This window comes from Andrena cerasifolii, chromosome 3 (genome assembly GCF_050908995.1).
Source record: "Andrena cerasifolii isolate SP2316 chromosome 3, iyAndCera1_principal, whole genome shotgun sequence".
Classification (NCBI taxonomy): Eukaryota; Metazoa; Arthropoda; class Insecta; order Hymenoptera; family Andrenidae; genus Andrena; species Andrena cerasifolii.
Genome location: NC_135120.1, coordinates 24,107,617 through 24,125,043, shown reverse-complemented (window position 1 = coordinate 24,125,043; position 17,427 = coordinate 24,107,617). Strand labels below are relative to the sequence as shown.

At 39.7% G+C, this 17,427-nt stretch overlaps 3 protein-coding genes and 1 long non-coding RNA gene across 5 annotated transcripts; 3 read left to right on the top strand and 1 right to left on the bottom strand.

Moving 5' to 3' along the window:
• Nucleotides 1-1,493: 1,493 nt before the first annotated feature.
• On the top strand, nucleotides 1,494-2,518 carry LOC143367433 (uncharacterized). The gene is made up of 2 exons (XR_013085035.1): nucleotides 1,494-1,711; nucleotides 1,779-2,518. It is a non-coding gene; the product is annotated as an uncharacterized LOC143367433 (long non-coding RNA).
• Nucleotides 2,519-3,596: 1,078 nt separating this feature from the next.
• On the bottom strand, nucleotides 3,597-9,197 carry LOC143367428 (uncharacterized). Its single transcript, XM_076809231.1, has 6 exons — nucleotides 8,636-9,197; nucleotides 7,686-7,843; nucleotides 6,284-6,512; nucleotides 5,176-6,206; nucleotides 4,786-5,087; nucleotides 3,597-4,604 (listed from the first exon to the last, which is right to left on the bottom strand). The coding sequence occupies exons 1-6, from the start codon at nucleotides 8,697-8,699 to the stop codon at nucleotides 4,532-4,534; spliced, it is 1,857 nt and encodes a 618-aa protein (XP_076665346.1). The 5' UTR covers nucleotides 8,700-9,197; the 3' UTR covers nucleotides 3,597-4,531.
• A 697-nt stretch (nucleotides 9,198-9,894) lies between these two features.
• On the top strand, nucleotides 9,895-13,048 carry LOC143367427 (uncharacterized). The gene is made up of 4 exons (XM_076809230.1): nucleotides 9,895-10,075; nucleotides 10,186-10,358; nucleotides 10,447-10,644; nucleotides 10,924-13,048. The coding sequence occupies exons 1-4, from the start codon at nucleotides 9,911-9,913 to the stop codon at nucleotides 12,908-12,910; spliced, it is 2,523 nt and encodes an 840-aa protein (XP_076665345.1). The 5' UTR covers nucleotides 9,895-9,910; the 3' UTR covers nucleotides 12,911-13,048.
• Nucleotides 13,049-13,952: 904 nt separating this feature from the next.
• On the top strand, nucleotides 13,953-16,955 carry LOC143367429 (very-long-chain 3-oxoacyl-CoA reductase). 2 transcript variants are annotated; one of them, XM_076809232.1, is made up of 4 exons: nucleotides 13,953-14,184; nucleotides 14,679-15,054; nucleotides 15,851-16,194; nucleotides 16,303-16,955. In XM_076809232.1, the coding sequence occupies exons 1-4, from the start codon at nucleotides 14,099-14,101 to the stop codon at nucleotides 16,571-16,573; spliced, it is 1,077 nt and encodes a 358-aa protein (XP_076665347.1). In that variant the 5' UTR covers nucleotides 13,953-14,098; the 3' UTR covers nucleotides 16,574-16,955. The 2 variants fall into 2 exon arrangements, with proteins under 2 accessions (XP_076665347.1, XP_076665348.1); XM_076809233.1 differs by lacking the exon at nucleotides 13,953-14,184 and adding an exon at nucleotides 14,444-14,587.
• The last annotated feature ends 472 nt before the right edge of the window (nucleotides 16,956-17,427 follow it).

The window sequence follows — 17,427 nt, the reverse complement described above, 5'->3', positions numbered from 1 at the left end:
GCAGTTTGAGGAACTGACTTTAATTTTTTACATAAAAATTTGCACTAAAATGCTTGTAAAACGTCGAATAATTGAAATGTTTAAAAAATCCTACGCTAGTTCATAGATAATAGTTTCCTGTTTATATATCTTTTTTTTGTATTTCCTTCTCAGATGATCCAGTTATTCCCGGGATTGTGGGCCACTTTTTTTGCAGTGCTCCGGAAAGTCATTTTCGTTCGCCGCTATTTTGTACAATTTTTAATAAAAAAAAAAAATTCTAGAAAAATAAAGATTGCTTTAAAACTATATAAAAAAATCCAAGCCCTATATTTTTATTTATACGAACTAAAAAATTCCTAACTTTGTCTTGTGTGAGTGGTTTCAGGGTGGGGTTCCCTTTTAATTTCACATCTTGATTTCTTTGTTCGTACTGATTAAGATGAATGTGGTATATGTGAAACCCCTTAGAAACGCAATCGAAGGTCAATAATGTGCATCTTTGGTTAACATGTACATACGTATGTACCTATATTCACAAGTAGAACGATTGGTAAAAATAATAGTTGCTTTAAAAGATGGGTAAAACCACTTTGTTTTTGCTCACACGTATACATACATACATACACATACAGGGCTACCCATTGTAACATAAATGAATTTATCTGGCAAACTATATTGAATCGACAAAAATTGTAGACACGAACCTTAAAACATTCCAAGCGAAACATGTAGTTTTCACAAAATTAAATTAGCAGATGGAGAAGTTAATAAAGTGTTACATGGGCCCTTCCCGTGTTTGCAGTTCGCGCGTTGCATCAACATTGCAGTATGTATAAAGTATCAGTGTCACTGTGTCTATAGGCCCCCTGATGAACACCTAATGTAGCTGCAAATGTTGGCAAAACATCGGGAAATAATTCCTCTTGGACACGGTTACAACCCAGAAGCATAAATTCATAATTATTTCGTCCCGCTACAAAAAATAATATATTTTACTAATGAAAACTTAAGTGACCTAAAATCTCGAAAATTGTAGCTATGATAAAAAAAAACATCTAGATGTGTTAAATCCCGTTGTAAGTGACTCACCCTGTACATGTACCCAGGCACGCATGCGCGCGCGCGCGAGAGAGAGAGAGAGAGAGAGAGAGAGAGAGAGAGAGAGAGCGCGAGCGAGCGACTAAACATATATTTACATACAATTAATGTCATGAAATTGCAAATATTTTGGATAGACTGAATCTGTTTAACATATAATCTTATGTTAACCGTTTTCCCAACAAATGTTGCACATATGTTATAAAATGTTATTTGATGTAGAGTTATTGTATATACGCATATACATAATAAGTTTAATTATGGTATTTGTTACTATTAATGTTTCAAATTCTTGTTTTAGTGATAAATGTGTAATGAATGGTCATGCTCGTGAAACTTTGAAATACTTCTTTCTTATTGTTACCATTCTCTTTTAGTTATTTATCTTTTCAGTATTTGAATGATAAATTAAACACCAGTAATTATGCGTAAAATGTTATCAATGCCTGAGATAAACTTGTCCTGAGAGAGTAAGGTGCTGATCCGCTATCATTCCAATTTCTATGCAAGCAAACATATAGTAAAATCAGTCAGGGTTTTACGTGCTTATTTCATATAGAGAACTATTGTTCCGTTGTATTACTCATAATTAATATTAAATTTGCCTCGCGTTAACCTGATTGTTAAACATGTAAGAAACTCAATAACAGAATTAAGTAATGTTTTCATTGTACTTGTTTGAGACACGCACCATATAGTAAATTTAAATAATTTTTCAAATATCTGTTGAAAATAATTATAGTTTATAAGCAATTATATATTTGTTCGACCATGCAACATAATTCTTAGATTATGCCATATTTTTTAATTTCATTCGTCAGGCTGAGGTATCTCACAGCGTTGTGACAAAAGTTTAGATGAACATCATCAAGGACAGAATTTGTACACATGCTTAATAGAATTAAGACTTGTTGTAACAGCGCCAAAATTTAGAATTGTACTAATCACTATTTAGTATATTATTAATGACTACACATACGTTCTAGGGTATTAATTTCTACAATGTTTATCATGGCTTCGAGAAAAAACAATTTTACGTGTCATGTAAAAAGCGAATAGAACAAACTACAATACGGTCAGTCAAATTCTCCGATTCTATTAATAACATTAGTTTACAAAAAAAATGGCGCAGCAGATGCCAATATTTCTTTCATTTGTAAAGTAGTCCGCTGATTCCTGAAATAAGGTCTAAACAAATTTCTATGGATGCGTTTTCGAAATATCGACAAGTGAACTTTCGCTCAATACCCTTCATATCCCGCTGGAATTTCTCTCTGTGTTCGTCATTTACGTAACCAAGATTTTCCGGGAAAAAATTCAAGTGAAAATACAAGAAATGGATCTTCAGAGACATATTTACGCCTGTTGGAAAAAATAAAAAAATGAAACCCATACAATAGAAAATGAATTACCAATAAACATATATATAAAAAAAAAATATGTTACCTAAACGATTTTATTAAAAATGCACTAAAAACTAATTCTTTTTTTGTACTACAATTTCGATGGTGTTTTTTCACATTCAATAAAATCGTGGCGCAGGATATCTCACAACAAATTTATTTCGACGCTTAATGCTGTATTAAATTGATTCATATTCTATTATAAAATATCCTGCTCTACGATTTTATTAAAGTAAAAAAACGCCATTGAAATCGTAGTACAAGAAAAGAATTATTTTTCTTAAAAAAGAGCCATAACTATTTCTAAAACTCACATATATTAACAAAATACTTGAAAAATATACAGAATTAATTGAAATTGATATAACAATAAAATGTAAAAAAAAAAACAAGAAAAAATGAAATTTTAGTGTTATCACACAATTGTCTCTAGCTTAGGTATTTATCCATAGATTTTCTTCAGTAGCATCTTGTTTTCTCCGTAAAAGTGCAGACTCAACGTAACAAATGAGAAACTGGACTCATTGTTGCGATTTCGATTTTTCCCAGATGATTAAATGAATTGTTGATATCAATTTCGGTCGAAAAAAATTACTTTTTTCCACATATTTCCTTGGATTTCGCCCGAACTACTGAACCGATTTAAAAATTTTATTAGGTTCATTTGTTGGTGATTCAATTATCTTTAATTTGATATAATGTTCGACCATATCGGTCATTTGCAACACGAGATATTCGCAATTAAGTGGGACCACCTTTTTGACAGGCAGGTAAAAAGTTGACCTGTCGATATCTCGAAAGCGTATCCATAGAAAAAATTTAGGACCTTATTTTCGGAATCAGCGGACTATTTTACATAAGAAAAAAATAGTGGCATCTGCTGCACAAAATGGCTGTAAACTAGTGTAATCAGACACTGAGATTAGAAGTTATGCATTTCAGGAAAATGTTGTTCTTTCATGTTTGATATACTCTAAAAATCACTAATCGACAATTATAGATAACGAGCATTGCATTCACTATACTTTCATAGTAGATGTTGGAAATATATATTGGAAGAAGTTGTAAAATAAATGCAATCTTCCTTCTTATGCATGGATTAGAATTGTACACACTTAAAATTTGTTATTTTTATATCAGATTGCTAAAATCAGTCGGTGGATTTGTTTTTTTTGATATAGGTACATACATATACCATGCGATCAAACTATTTGTAAATAGAATAGGGATATTTACGTTAAATTTTTCCATAAAAAATCATGAGGGAAAGTACATCACGAAAACAGTATTTTATATAGGAAATGAATGATGTAACTTTCCTGAGTATTAATTAATGTTTTTAGATGATAAATATATATATATATATATATATATATATATATATATATATATATGTTTGTGTGCTGGATCCGCAGACAAGACCCGCATAAAGTAACATAAAGTGCCGTAAAGTGTGAACCAATCTGATCTCTACGTGTTATTATATCATTCGGCCGGTAAAGAGGTACGTGTAGTACTGCTTGCGACGGCAAGAATAACCAAGTCTGTCGCTAGATTTCAATGAAAGTAAAGCGATAAAAATCATTCCAATTCATTCGTAACGAATGGTACTTACGTATAGAACGTATGTAGTTTAAAAATGATCCTAGACAGGCTATAGAATATTTTGCTTCTTCAAATTTATTAATTTGAACTTGTAAAAATGGTAAGTTGTGATTTTATGGTAGGTATGTTTAAAATTTGCTCCCACAGTATAATGAGGCGTAAAGAAGAACTGTGAAAGCAAAAATGTGACTCGTTTCTCTTGTAGATATTGCACTGTCCGAATACATACACGAACAATTTAGATTGGACAGTGAACGAGGTAGAAAATATAGTCGAGTGCAGTCAACACTCTATTAACACCGATACGATATTGTTGCCCGCAACGGAATAAAACGCGAACATCGGTCATCTACCGTAATACTAAACTTTGGTAATGGGAATGCGTCATAGATCGTCTTACAGTTATACGATGTAGGAGAATTATCTTATATTCTCGCAGTTGATCAATTTTCGTCCGATGACTCTGTAGAACTTTGTGGCATAGTGTTGAACCAATTTTCTCGAACACCGGTGCTCCTAAACATAAACAAGTGTTGGTAATATTTAAAATTATACAGGGCTTACTTTCCCAAGCAAAAATGCTTTGTGTATACGTATTACGTGCATTATAGAATAAGATCGTGACGCAAGTGTGTAGTCGGAATGAAAAGTATAGTTTTACTTGTACATATGAATGTATGTATGTATGTATGATTACCTTGTTCGTTGGCGTGTACTTGTAGGCAGTGTAAGCGAAGTTCTGTAATACTGAGGCGTAGTACTCGACGCTGTTTCGTCTGGTCTTCTGTGTAACGTCATAGTTTCGTGCGGAGAAGTAACTAATTCATCCTCGTTATCTAGGTAGTAACGAGAACCAGTCGCGCTCTTGCAATTTTCACATTCGCTTCTATAATCATCGGTATCATCGTGAAGAGTAGGAAGAGCTTGCATACTACACGTGCATGCTACCGATTCAAAACTTCCCTCATCGTTAATTCCATTGGCCACGTTCAACAGCGGCTGAAACGCATGTACATACATAGATTATAGGTGATTGACGTGAACATAATTATGTTTAGATAGGTAATACATATATTTTATACTACACCTTATAGTCGTGTGACTTTTCCGATCTGTGATTCAAATTTTGCCTTTCATTTGGTTGTAGACCGAGGCCAGTCAAAGAAGAAGCGGAAGAAGATTGTACTTGTACATCTTCGTGAAATCCGGGCAAATTTCTCTTCTCCCTTGTATTTTCTTGATTAGTTAATATTGAATGTTGCTGTACAGAATGCGGTAAATTTGACGAGGCAACGTCGGTTGTCGAGGGTCGTAGAAATTCATTCTCGGAGCAATCATTTATAATATCTCGTAGTCTCGTACCAGTACGAGTAGTAGTTAAAGTCCTAGGAATTGTACGGTGGGCAGCCATACTGGAATTTGACAAGGTCGCGGATATTGTAAACGCTCCAGTTTGACGAGGAAGAGTAGTATGAGTTTGATAATTTTTCGGAACAGTGGATTGCAAATTAGACACAGGTTGAGTAGTTACATCTGGATGCTGACTAGCAAAGTTTGGGATTCCAATTGGAGTAGGCAAATTCTCGTAAGTACTTGTCCCCATAGAAAAACTTGTTGTAGAAGTTCCTACGCTCACACCTGGAGATAGCGTTTCGTTTTGATTCGATTGCCGATAACTAGCATATATGTTTGGATTTGAAATTGGTCTGCTCGGTGTTGACATTAAGCCACTAGAATCGGCAACACCACTGTCGCATATCAGCGTTGATGGACTGCCATTTATTACACTTTGCGTATTTCCTACTAGCGAGACGCTAGTACGGCTATTAGCATTCGTCAGATAGCTATTTGGAAAATTCAATTGAGGAAGTGCTTGTGGATTCATCGACAGCAGCGCCTGCTCCGCTCGTGCTGCTGCCACAGCTTCTTCGTAAGGCGGTGGGGCTTCTCCGCGCGGAAAATAATTGCTGGGTGGCTTCCACAATGGATAACTAGCTCCGCATGGAATGTCATCCATAGGAACGACATGCGACAATCCATCCCGTTCCAAGTATCCCATACTACCTAAATTTCTTTGGTCCTCTGCCAACTGTCTGTTCTGTCTTCCTGCCACGCAAACTTTTACAAGATAGTCAACATTTCTGTTCTATCGTCTTAGAAAACTAGCACGAAATACGTTGTAAAAGGTGAAATACCTCGTATCTTTCTTTGGCGTAAGCGGTGTATTAAAAAAAATAATAGACTCAACGATAACACAGCCGTCACAAAACTAGCGACAGATCGCAGTCCTATATCATAATTCGCAGTAGCGTCCGTTGCATTGCTGCCGATCCCATCTGCTTTGTCGTTGGATACAGAGAGTGTATCATCCAAGCAAAGATAATCGCAACAGATATCACCTTGTCGGGAGGATTTACAATCTTCCTATCGAACGTAAAATCAAAAAAGGTTTTGATACAGTAAATAATACATGCATAACGATAGAAGAAAGAAGACAATTGGAAGAGAAGGAAATGAACAAGATATTGCAGGAGCGAATCGAGGGGGAGGTAGCAGAGGGAGTGAGAGAAGAAGAGGAATATATGAGAAGGGAAACAAGCATGGAGGGAGAGGAATGGGATCAAGAATATTTGGTTTCTAAACAGAATAAGAGCCAATCCCTACAATCTTGCCGAGTCCCTTTTTAGGAAAGGGATGGTGGAGGCCTGACTGTGAATGCGGTGGAGGGACAGAAGGTATAAACCACATTTTTTGGGACTGTGATAAGTACATAGGAGAGAGAGAGACAAAGATTGCAGATGGAGCTGGAGGAAGTGGGGATCCAGGAGGGGGAGGATATAGCGGATGCGATAAGGGGAGACAGAAGACCTGCAGCGAGAATAATAACGGGATATTTAAACAGAATAAAGGGAGATATAGAAAGGTAAAGGGAAAAGGAGGACTGAGGAAGCGAGAGAGGGACGAGAATGGAATTGGGAAGAAGGGAGAGACTTGATTTTATGGGTAAGATGTTGTATAATATAGAAAAGTAAGAGAGAGGTGAGATGAGAGGAGTGAGAGGAAGGGAGAGAGGAAGAAAGAAGGTGGCTAGACGTATCGTATCTTGTAAAGTATTGTGTTTGGGTAATGTATCGGGGCATTAGAGTGAAATGAAGAAGTAATGTTGGAATGGAGGGAGAGAAAATAGACAAGGAATAGAAGTTCATTTGTGTGAAAGATTCCTTGAAGCGCCATTTTTGGTATAATGTAATATGGTTTAATGCGATGTTGTATTTCAGTATTCTATTTTTTATTGTAATATATGGTATTCCTGTATTTTTGGATTATTGTAACTGCAGTTGTAACGATGCGTGAGAGTGTGAGAAAGAGAATTTTTTAATGGAGAGAGAGAGATAACAGATGAGGGACCAAAGTTCATTGGGCTATATAAGAAATATCTTGAAATGCCACTTTTGGTATAGGGTATATACTTTTGTAACCATGCCAAAGAAAGAATAAACCTAACCTAACCTAACCTAAAATCAATTTTCAATCACGCGACGACAATAATATATATAATGTATAAAAGCAATAGAATTAGTTTAGCAATTGGAATACCTCTGCAATCTTGCAAACGAACGCTTTACACCATTTTGGATTGCCATTATCGCAAATGCACAATGTACAAGGATGTGGGCCGGGAATGTAATACGATTCAGTTTCATAAGATCGTCCTTGTTGATCTTTACAGGTGACGCCACTTTCTCCGCGAACAACTGTAAAACATTTGAAGAAAATCTTTCTAAAATTTATGTTAAAATGCTCTTATAGCTCTATACCACTCTATTATACGAAATCGAACATAACAATGACGATTTTGCCGGTTATGTGTCTCCCACTTTTAATCCGAAACTTATTGTAAATATATATATATACACCTACCTACATACATAGCTACTCATTATACCTATGTAAGTAGTAGGTAAGTACACACGACTGGTGAAATGCGACGCGCGCACATATACCTACCGCGTACGAAGCGTGCGAACGAGCGAGCGAGCGAGCGAGCGAGCGGCAACAAACATAAGTACTTACACATGCGTCATATGCACGTTATTACGTCAATCGCTCCATCCAACACTACTTACTTGGTGGTTTTTGTTAAAAATTCTCGCTCGATATGAATGTTGAAAAACATAAAACTGTAGGTGCAATTATTTATAGACAGACTGCTTGAAAATCGGAATTGATACATATCACGATAAGGTTGTTCTTAAACCGGTGGGAAATGTCTCGTTGAATCAAGCAATTTTAGGCGCGCAGTTTTAAAGATACTCGTGTAGTAGTACGCATATACAGATATGCATACATATACGTACGTATAGGGCGAAATATTCAGGATCAGTGAAAGGGATGAGAAAATCGACCGAGGAAACGGAACAGGAAGAGCAAGAGCAAGAGCAAGAGGAACAGAAGCAGGAAGAGGAAGAGGAAAATATGAGGAAAATATCTAGAAGAAATTGCAAAAAGATCAGATATGAGTAACGAAAACAGGGATTTTGACTCACCATTAAAATGTTGAGTGAACGCGATAACTGCATAACCGAGAAGGTTACTGCCGCTGTATTTCATTCTGCGTTCGTTATCTCATCATAATCGTAATCACTCGGCACGGTGCAGCAACAGACAGCGAAAGGATATCGATGGACGTTTTAAACGGTGCTCTGTTTCGTCAACTCGCCGTTGCTTCTCGACATTTTTTACGGCACAATGTCAGGCAGCATCTCGCACGAATACACCTGTATCACGGACCGCGTATGCAGGAGCAACAGTTATTTTCGCACACCTGCATATCTTAGAAACTCTTCTTTTACTCCCAAGTGTCCTCGCACAGTATACGTCCTCTCAAATAGGCACACCAACTTGCACCTACTTGCATCTACTCGCACCTACTTGCATCTACTTGCACCAACTCCCGACACCCGACACCTGGAATGATCGATTAGTAAACGGAGCAGCTATCGGTGTCGAGCACCGATACCGAAGCTGCCGCCATCTTTTAGCAGCTTGTAAAATCTGCTGTTGGAGCAATCCACTCTCTGCTGGATACAAGTTATTCCATTTAGTGGCCAGTGGCCGGTGGCTAGACCGGCTAGACGCCAGACGTCAGACGCCACCACACGCCACCATAGCTTCTCAATCTTCTCCGAAAATCAATCGAAATCACAGCTTTTCTTTCTCTTTTCTTCTACAATTTCTGGACTATTCACTGTTACAAGTTGTGAAAAACTGTAGGTGTATGTATGTATAGCAATTCGCTCGGTTCACTGATTTCGGTGATTTTACACTGCCGATACGCTTCGCATATGTCCATCTACATAGTTATATATACCAACACGTGTGTGTAGAGATTGTTGAGTATACTTAATACACTCATGAAATGCGAGATGTATCGAGCACGATTTCTCGATTAAAAATAAAAAATAAACTCTCAGAAACAAAACAGATTTCTCTAATCCTAACCTATCAACAGTTCGTATTATTCATACGACCTTAAGCAAAATGTGAAGACAAATTTTCAAGTACAATAGTCACACTCCGCACACACATCTTCTCCGTCCTTTAAAAGAAAAAATACAATTCTACCCAAGACAGATAAACAAACAAACAAAAAAGAGAAAAAGAAAAAAAAACCCGAAAAATAGAAACTCCGATTGGCATATTTCGGCTTTTGAAGAATATCGATGAGAGAAGCAGAAAGGAATAAAATTAAATTATCTTAGAAATAATCCAAGAAACTTTTTTCCCGTGATTTTTCTTCGTAGGGAAAATTAATAATTATAATGGACAAAAATGACGACGCTCCTGAAGACGTTAAACGGGCTACGTCTGTCGAGCGTGCGATAAATAAAGGCTTAAAAGATGATACATTCGAAGGATATCCGCGAGTAGAGGAAAAGAAAAAAAGATGGGAACACTGTGACGAGGCACCTTCAAAGAAATCTAAGGCATCTTCTCTCCTTCTTCTCTTCTCATGATTTTTATTCTTGTTAAAATGACTTGAAGCATTAAGAATAGGTAGGATTTTGTAAAAGAGTCTTTCTCTTCTCGGCGATAGAGAGGAAAGTCGGATGGAAGTTGTTGTCAGAAGCAAAGAGGAAGGAGACAGAAGACAGAAAGATTCGTAAAGGTTTCAGTAGTTGGGGAACCATGTACCTTTCCGAAATTAGGCATCTTGCCTAGACATTGTTTGACGAAAACAGATTACATAAAAATGTTAGCGACGCCAAGGTGATAGTCGAGCTGACAATAACTTTAGATTTTCCAACGATAAAATTCTTTTTACGGATTTATCGGTTTTCTTAATGTTTTCATACAGTCGGAGATGTCCGCCGGATTGCCATAAAAAAACAGTTCTGAAAAAATTAAAACCCGTATCACACCGAATCAAGGAACTGGCCCAACCACCGAGACAACGAATGTTAATGACCTTAAAATCGGGCGCGCATATTTTACCACCGGCACTTTTGGACAATCTCGTTAAAACTTTGGAGAATGAAACCTGCTTAACTCCCGAGTAACGTATAAATCGCTCAAACGATTCTTCTCCTCCCACCGTCCTTACTTCTCGAATCCTTTTACATTGGGATTCTTGGGAAAGAACATGGGTACACACATAAATATCTATAAGAGGGTATTAAAAAGAAATAGGTAGAGAAACAAACGTTGTTAGTTAAAAAATGATTAATTTATAGTGCCTATCTAAGATGAATTTCTATATCTGTTCGAGTACTTGGAAATACATACCTACGCTCTGTTATTCCGAAGGTGATCGAGTATTAAAATATTCTTTCAGGCAAGCTTCCACCCTTTCGCGTAAGAAGAAATTTGGCAAGAAGAAGCGAGAGAAAAAGGGCCAATGGCGGTACAAAGAGACAAGTAAATTGAAGAAACCGAGTCTACTAGGTACTGTCAGCGGAACGGGATCGTTCGATAAGGATTCAGTCTCTTGCCAGTATCTTATGGCCGAGCGTTTCGTTAAAAGTATTCTACAGTGGAAGTGCCCGATCCCCAAGTCGGAATTGAAAGATGTTTCGGAAGTGATAGTCAGGCGTCTAGTAGATATTCTGGAGTATACACTCCCCCAGGACGAAGATCGTAAATCCCAACAAATTCGCTTCTTTGCCGACCTGATAGCTTGCTGGGTAACCGGAGTGTTGTCGGAAGTTGCGCAAGATCAGGAGAAGAAGCTTACGGACCGGTGCAAGAGAAAGGAAGGCGAGATCAAAGCAGACGAGGAAGAAGATGATGATGACGATGACGAGGACGAGGACACGGAACGGAGAGAGAGACTGGAAGAGGAAGAGGAAGAGGAAGAGGAAGAGGAAGAGGAAGAGGCAGAGGCAGAGGCAGAGGCAGAGGCAGAGGCAGAGGCAGAGGCAGAGGCAGAGGCAGAGGCAGAGGCAGAGGCAGAGGCAGAGGCAGAGACAGAGACAGAGGCAGAGGCAGAGGCAGAGGCAGAGGCAGAGGCAGAGGCAGAGGCAGAGGCAGAGGCGGAGGCAGAGGCAGAGGCAGAGGACAAAGTCAGGGATCTGGAAGCGGATATGGAAGGAGAAAGAGAAGATGAAACGGAGAAAACGGATGATGCGGAGGAGATCGACGAAGAAGAAGATTTAACTGTAAAGGACGATGACGTGGAAGCAACGGAGGCGGAAGCGCAAGTGGAAGCGGAAGCGGAAGTGGAAGCAGAAGCGGAAGCGGAAGGGGGAGTGGATGCAAAGACAGCGGAAGCGGAGACCGACACACAAGTGGATCTAGAGGACGAAAAAGTGGAAGCAGAAGCGGAGGAAGAACCGGCGAAATCGGAGGTGGCAGCGCAGGTGGAAATGCAGTTGGAAGTGGGAACGGAAGTGGAGCCAGAGCAAGAAGGCAAACCGGAAGAGGTAACGGCAGTGGAAGCTCAAATCGATCAAGCATCGATAGAGCCAACGGCCGAAGAAACCGAGGGTGTCCGAGAAGACGAGCAACGGAGAATGGAAGATGATAGTAAAGTAGAGGTGCAGACGGTAGAGGAGGAAGGAATTAAAGGACCGTTAGAGAAAGATGCGGAGGAGGAAGAGTCGGACGGAACAAAGGAAATGGAAGAAGAGAGACAAAAGGCGGAAAAAGTTCCCTCTGATCGTGAAAGAGCAATGGCAATGGATAAAACCGTTACCAAGGATTTGGAAGAATTGTTTAAATCCGACCTCCCTTTTCTTACATTCGGCAAAATTATCGATACCGTTTACAACATGGTTGAGGATGCGCCAGAGAATACAGGCGAAGATCCAATAACGAACGGCATACATCGCGTGATTTACGAAAAGTTAAGCAACATCGTGGTGTTGGAGAATTCAGAGCTGCTAACGGAGGAACTGAAGGACATTATGGACGTGGTGTGTGGAAAGATTGCTAATTGGTTAAGGTCAGTTCTGAGTAAATCGCAGATCGCATTCATGGAACGTTATTTGCCAATGGTGGAATCGAAAGAAATCAGAGATTGGACCAAATGGCTAACGCATATCAGCGACGCAGCCATAGATTGGAATACGTGGCTGCGGGGCGTGATCGAGAAGATCTTTGAAATGGAAAGCGCACAGATTACTCGTGGAGAATGGCAAGATTGGACAAAATCCGTGGACACCGGAGCCTTACTTTGGAGACGATTCCATTTGCAAACTATGCATCAAGCGCATCGTAATGTTACAATGATGCTCGGCCGACGCGTTGTCAAAACAGGCACTATTCGAGCAAATTCTGCTACATCCGAACAGCTGATTCACGCTACGGACTTGCACGCCTGAAATAAGGCCCCATCTAGAACCACCGTAAGCCAAACCGTCTATTTTATTAGATATTATTCTATAAATGTTTAAACTTATTCACTGTTTCTTTCATGTATTACAGGTATTTAAGAATGGTAATCAAAGCGCACTACATACATACATACGTATCTATATGCAAACGTAAAAAAAATTCTACGACCTCACTCGATATTTGTCGGAGCTGACGAACATTTCCAACTTTCAAGTTCATCGTTCAAGACTATATATATATACATATACACGCTAACCTACTTGTGATCGATGCTATAAAATCAGGCAGTTGAGACACCCAGTTCTGATACCGAGAAGAAGGAGAAAATGTATCAATAGTTTGTTACACATACTTACTACTTGTAACCATGTACTTATGCATGTAACGAATCTTTCAACAATCATTTAGGGACAGAATTAATCAACTTACAGACCACCGTCAAGAATTTTTACGTTAACACATTTTACGTTGGAGGCATGTTCGCCTGGAGCAAAACATTACCTGCCAGTCTACTTTTTGGAAAGGGTACGTGTTACTACACGAGGATCGCAAAGTGTGTCAAAGAAAAAGTCAATCGCCGAGAGAGCGAGAGAGATCTCCCTCCCTGTTGAGAGAAATGCTAGAATCGACGACTTTCTTCTGGGATAGCCTAGCCCTGACATTGCTCGCGCGTCGCGCGCCTCGCGTCTCGCGTCCACCTTTACCAGCACGTTCACGTTTGCGTTCATGAGTTTCATGAGCGCGCAAATGTGAATTCGTATTCGCATCCGCGGTCCGCGCAAACTCCAGAACGCTCGCCAACATCGACCGTTGTTCGGTATCTGGTGTTCTCGCTTACTCGTCCCACGTACAAAATCGTATCTCACTTCCGTCAATTCTCGCTGCTTTCTCTTTCTCCTCTCTTCTCCCCTTTCTCTCTGCTCATCTTCGGAAAGCTGGTGCGCGATCCGTTTTCCGTCGGTCTTGTTTGAGTCGTACTCGTGGTCGGTGTCGTTGAACGGTGTCGGTAGCTCGCGCATCGTTTCGCTTTTCTCTTTCAGTGCCAATATCAAGGTTCAACGAATGAAAACAATTAGAATTTGAGTGCCAACAGGACTGCGGCAGAACCTTATCCGACACTTCCTCTTTTAGCCGCTCCGCATCTGTATCAATTTTTTGATGAGTGTAATTGTTTTATGGTTACGACACCGTATCTATCGTATTCAGGAGAAACACGTGAAATCAAAGGTCGAGTACGAAATCTCAGCGGCATCGACTGCAGGTGAGCGACACTGATGCGGTCTCTTCGACTGTTGTATGAATTTCTAATGCGCTAGTTTATGTACCTACCTACCTCGTAAGAACATTTTCTATTACCCGAATCGCTGCAACGTCCAAGCTTCATTGTAAGATATGTCTACGCGAGTAGATTTAAAAGTGCAGCCGGGCGTGAGAAATATTGCGCGTGACGAAAAGCGAATTTTTGTTTATCAGCGTGACAACTGAAGGCCAGTGCCGCGAGTCGCGACCCCGAGCTGTATGACTGACGATTCTCACCTATTGGCTGATTGTTAGCTGGTCGATTGTGTTATCGTGGTCACAAGCTACGGGGAGGGCGAAAGAGGATAAAAGTAGGAAAAGAGCAGTGGGAAAATCGGCATACGACGTAAACGACGTTGATAGAGGCGCGTGGCTAGTCGAAGGAATCGAACCGAGCCGAACCGATCGCTTTCGGGCGAGTGACCGAATAACCCGTTGAATTTCGGATCGTTTCAGGATGACGCTGACTTGTTGGGAAAAACTATCTCTGGTTGCATTGGCAGCGGTCGGACTGCGGATTTTATTAAGGGTCGGTGTTCTCGTATGGAAAAAATTGATCGCGCCAAGTTTCGGATTGGGCATCGACCTGAGCACCCAGGGTAGGTGGGCAGTAATTACTGGCGCTACCAGTGGTATCGGCAAAGCGTATGCGGAGCAGCTCGCAAAAAAGGGGCTCGACATTGTATTGATTTCGAGATCCTTGCCAAAACTCGAAAAAGTCGCAGCGACAATCAAACAGCAATACGGGGTCCAAGTTCGAATCGTGGAAGCTGATTTGACCGAAGGCCAAGCAGTTTATGCGAAAATCGCCAAAGCTACCGAGGAACTCGAGGTACATACGTACATGCCTATACTTCTATTTCTTCCTTCCGATGTCTAACTTAAGGGGGTATTCTCGTCTAGAAGACCAATTTTTTGCCTTTCTTTAAGGGCGGTGAGCATTATCCACGCGTATTTATTAACATTTCATGGGACATCTCGTAAAGTGTGTAAGAGTGTGGTAAAAAAAAATTAAAATTTCACAAAATGGCGGGACTTTGAATTTAAAACTCATCTTCTCCGTGTTTGTTTGTCTTTAAACGGCCTTAAACTTACGAAGAAACAACTATTTCGCCTTGATGCTGCTACCGGCTAGAATTATGTTTTCCGAAGGTGTACGAAAAAGATGGACCAGATTGGTGCATTAGAAGTTGAGATATCGTGTGTATCGTCATGAGAAACACCGTTTTGAGAAAAAACCCATATCTCCATTAATTATTATTATATATGATAGAAATTTTTTTTTTACAACTTACTGAAATGTTAGTAAATATAAAAATTCCGTAATTTTTTGTGGGTCGTCTCTAAAGAGAATAGAGGATCTCGTCCCTCTAGACGAGAATACCCTTCAATTGGCAATCGTACCTACATCGTACCTGTAGGTAAATCGCGGCACCACGATTTACACCGCGTGGACAGCGCATGTACATTATGTAGTATCTACCACGCATCTTCGCTACCTGTTATAAAAGCATAGGTGTAGGGTTATTAGTGAAATTTTAATAACGTCTAGCGGGTTTTTTGCGATATTTCCTTTGGCACCTGATGCTTGAAATTCGATTAAACAGAAAACCATCCGTTTTCCATAGATCGCGGTTGCGGTAAACAATGCCGGGGCGAGTTACGAGCATCCAGATCTATTTACCGAGACATCGGAGGAGTGTTTAGCAAAAATCCTGCAGCTGAACGTTGCAGCCGTGACGGGTGTAGCAAGGGCTCTGCTCCCCGGAATGTTCGAGCGAAGAAAAGGAGTTTTAATAAATATCGGCTCGACGTTGGCGGCTATGCCGAGTCCTTACTTGTCCGTTTATGCCGCTAGCAAAGCCTATGTGAGCAAACTTAGCCATGATTTAGCCGCGGAAGCCGAATCGAACGGAGTCACCGTTCAATGCGTGACTCCCGGATTGGTGGCAACCAAGATGTCAAAGATCAAGTAAGTTCAACCGAATTCGATTAACGGCCTTCCGTTCGCATACTTACCTGCTCGAGCTTTCTATTTATTCATATACATATCTACATATGTATACGCACTGTTTTCCAGGAAAGCAACGTGGATGGCACCAACACCAGACAAATTCGTGGAGGCGTCGTTGAAGACGGTTGGTATCGAATCCTATACAACCGGCTACCCACCTCACTTCTTACTTACCGCCGTTGTATGCGGATTACGTTGCGTATGTGAAAAAGGTGCGCTTTGGTTGATCACTAAAACTATGTGCAACATAAGGGCTCGTGCATTGAACAAAAAAGCTAACAGACCAAAAGATAATCTAGTGGACACGCTACAGAACGAAGTCTTTGACGCCGAGTAATCGTTGACTCTCCCCCCGTTCCTCTTATTTTTCCTTCTAAAATCCAACTCTTATTCGTTCTCGAGTGTAGGGCAATACATTTTTTTAGCCGTTTTAACGCACATACATCCGAAGCATTTACGGTAATGCGCCCCTACTTATAATTAATTCATCGGTCACCTCGGTCCCATTTTATTTCTGCCACCAAGTCGCAGTACTGCGCCCGTTCAACGTATAGTACATATACATATATGTATATGTTGAACAGAATTGAAAACCGAGCACTAAAATTGTTAACCCTTCTGGACTATTCTTCAAATTAATTGTTACGTTGTTTTTACATGTGTTACATTTTATATCGATAAGTGTTATACAAAGAAATAAAAAGTATCATCTATTTTTCTTCATTGTCTTTTCATATCAGCCTTTTCGCTTATTGTCAGCCTACTTGTCATTCGAATGTTGTATGCATGATATGTATATACTATATACCATGTATGTACTTAGAATTCTGCTTTTCATAACATTTCATTTCACGCGTAGGATATTGTTATTTAACAGCTCGTTTAAGTAAAACGAACTGAATTCACGTGTGTGACAAGGAACCTTTGTAAAAATCAGTAGCTACCTATGTAGTCTATCCTTGGAACTTCGTCGTTTCTCTTTTTAAATCAATGCATTGGTTTCGAGCGATATGGAAGGAGGCGAAGACAAATTTCAAATGTAATAAACTTCATCCTTAACTGTTTAATGTTCGAATTTCGCGCTCCAAGAGCTTGCGCTAAACGTCGCTAGAGGGAGAATCGCAACTCGCAACAAGAGTTTATGGCGGTATTTTACTTCTGTTTATTTCACGTAAATAGGTATATACGTAG

Bases quoted from the DNA above. Each gene is read 5' to 3' on its own strand.
- LOC143367427 (XM_076809230.1), top strand. From the start codon at position 9,911: ATGGACAAAAATGACGACGCTCCTGAAGACGTTAAACGGGCTACGTCT. The intron at 10,076-10,185 runs GCATCTTCTCTC...TCTCGGCGATAG, and splicing joins CACCTTCAAAGAAATCTAAG to AGAGGAAAGTCGGATGGAAG. The intron at 10,359-10,446 runs GTGATAGTCGAG...GTTTTCATACAG, and splicing joins AAAATGTTAGCGACGCCAAG to TCGGAGATGTCCGCCGGATT.
- LOC143367428 (XM_076809231.1), bottom strand. From the start codon at position 8,699: ATGAAATACAGCGGCAGTAACCTTCTCGGTTATGCAGTTATCGCGTTC. The intron at 6,513-7,685 runs GTATTCCAATTG...TACGTTCGATAG, and splicing joins TCGTTTGCAAGATTGCAGAG to GAAGATTGTAAATCCTCCCG. The intron at 5,088-5,175 runs GTGTAGTATAAA...CATGCGTTTCAG, and splicing joins AAAAGTCACACGACTATAAG to CCGCTGTTGAACGTGGCCAA.
- LOC143367429 (XM_076809232.1), top strand. From the start codon at position 14,099: ATGGTTACGACACCGTATCTATCGTATTCAGGAGAAACACGTGAAATC. The intron at 14,185-14,678 runs GTGAGCGACACT...GGATCGTTTCAG, and splicing joins CTCAGCGGCATCGACTGCAG to GATGACGCTGACTTGTTGGG. The intron at 15,055-15,850 runs GTACATACGTAC...CGTTTTCCATAG, and splicing joins AAGCTACCGAGGAACTCGAG to ATCGCGGTTGCGGTAAACAA.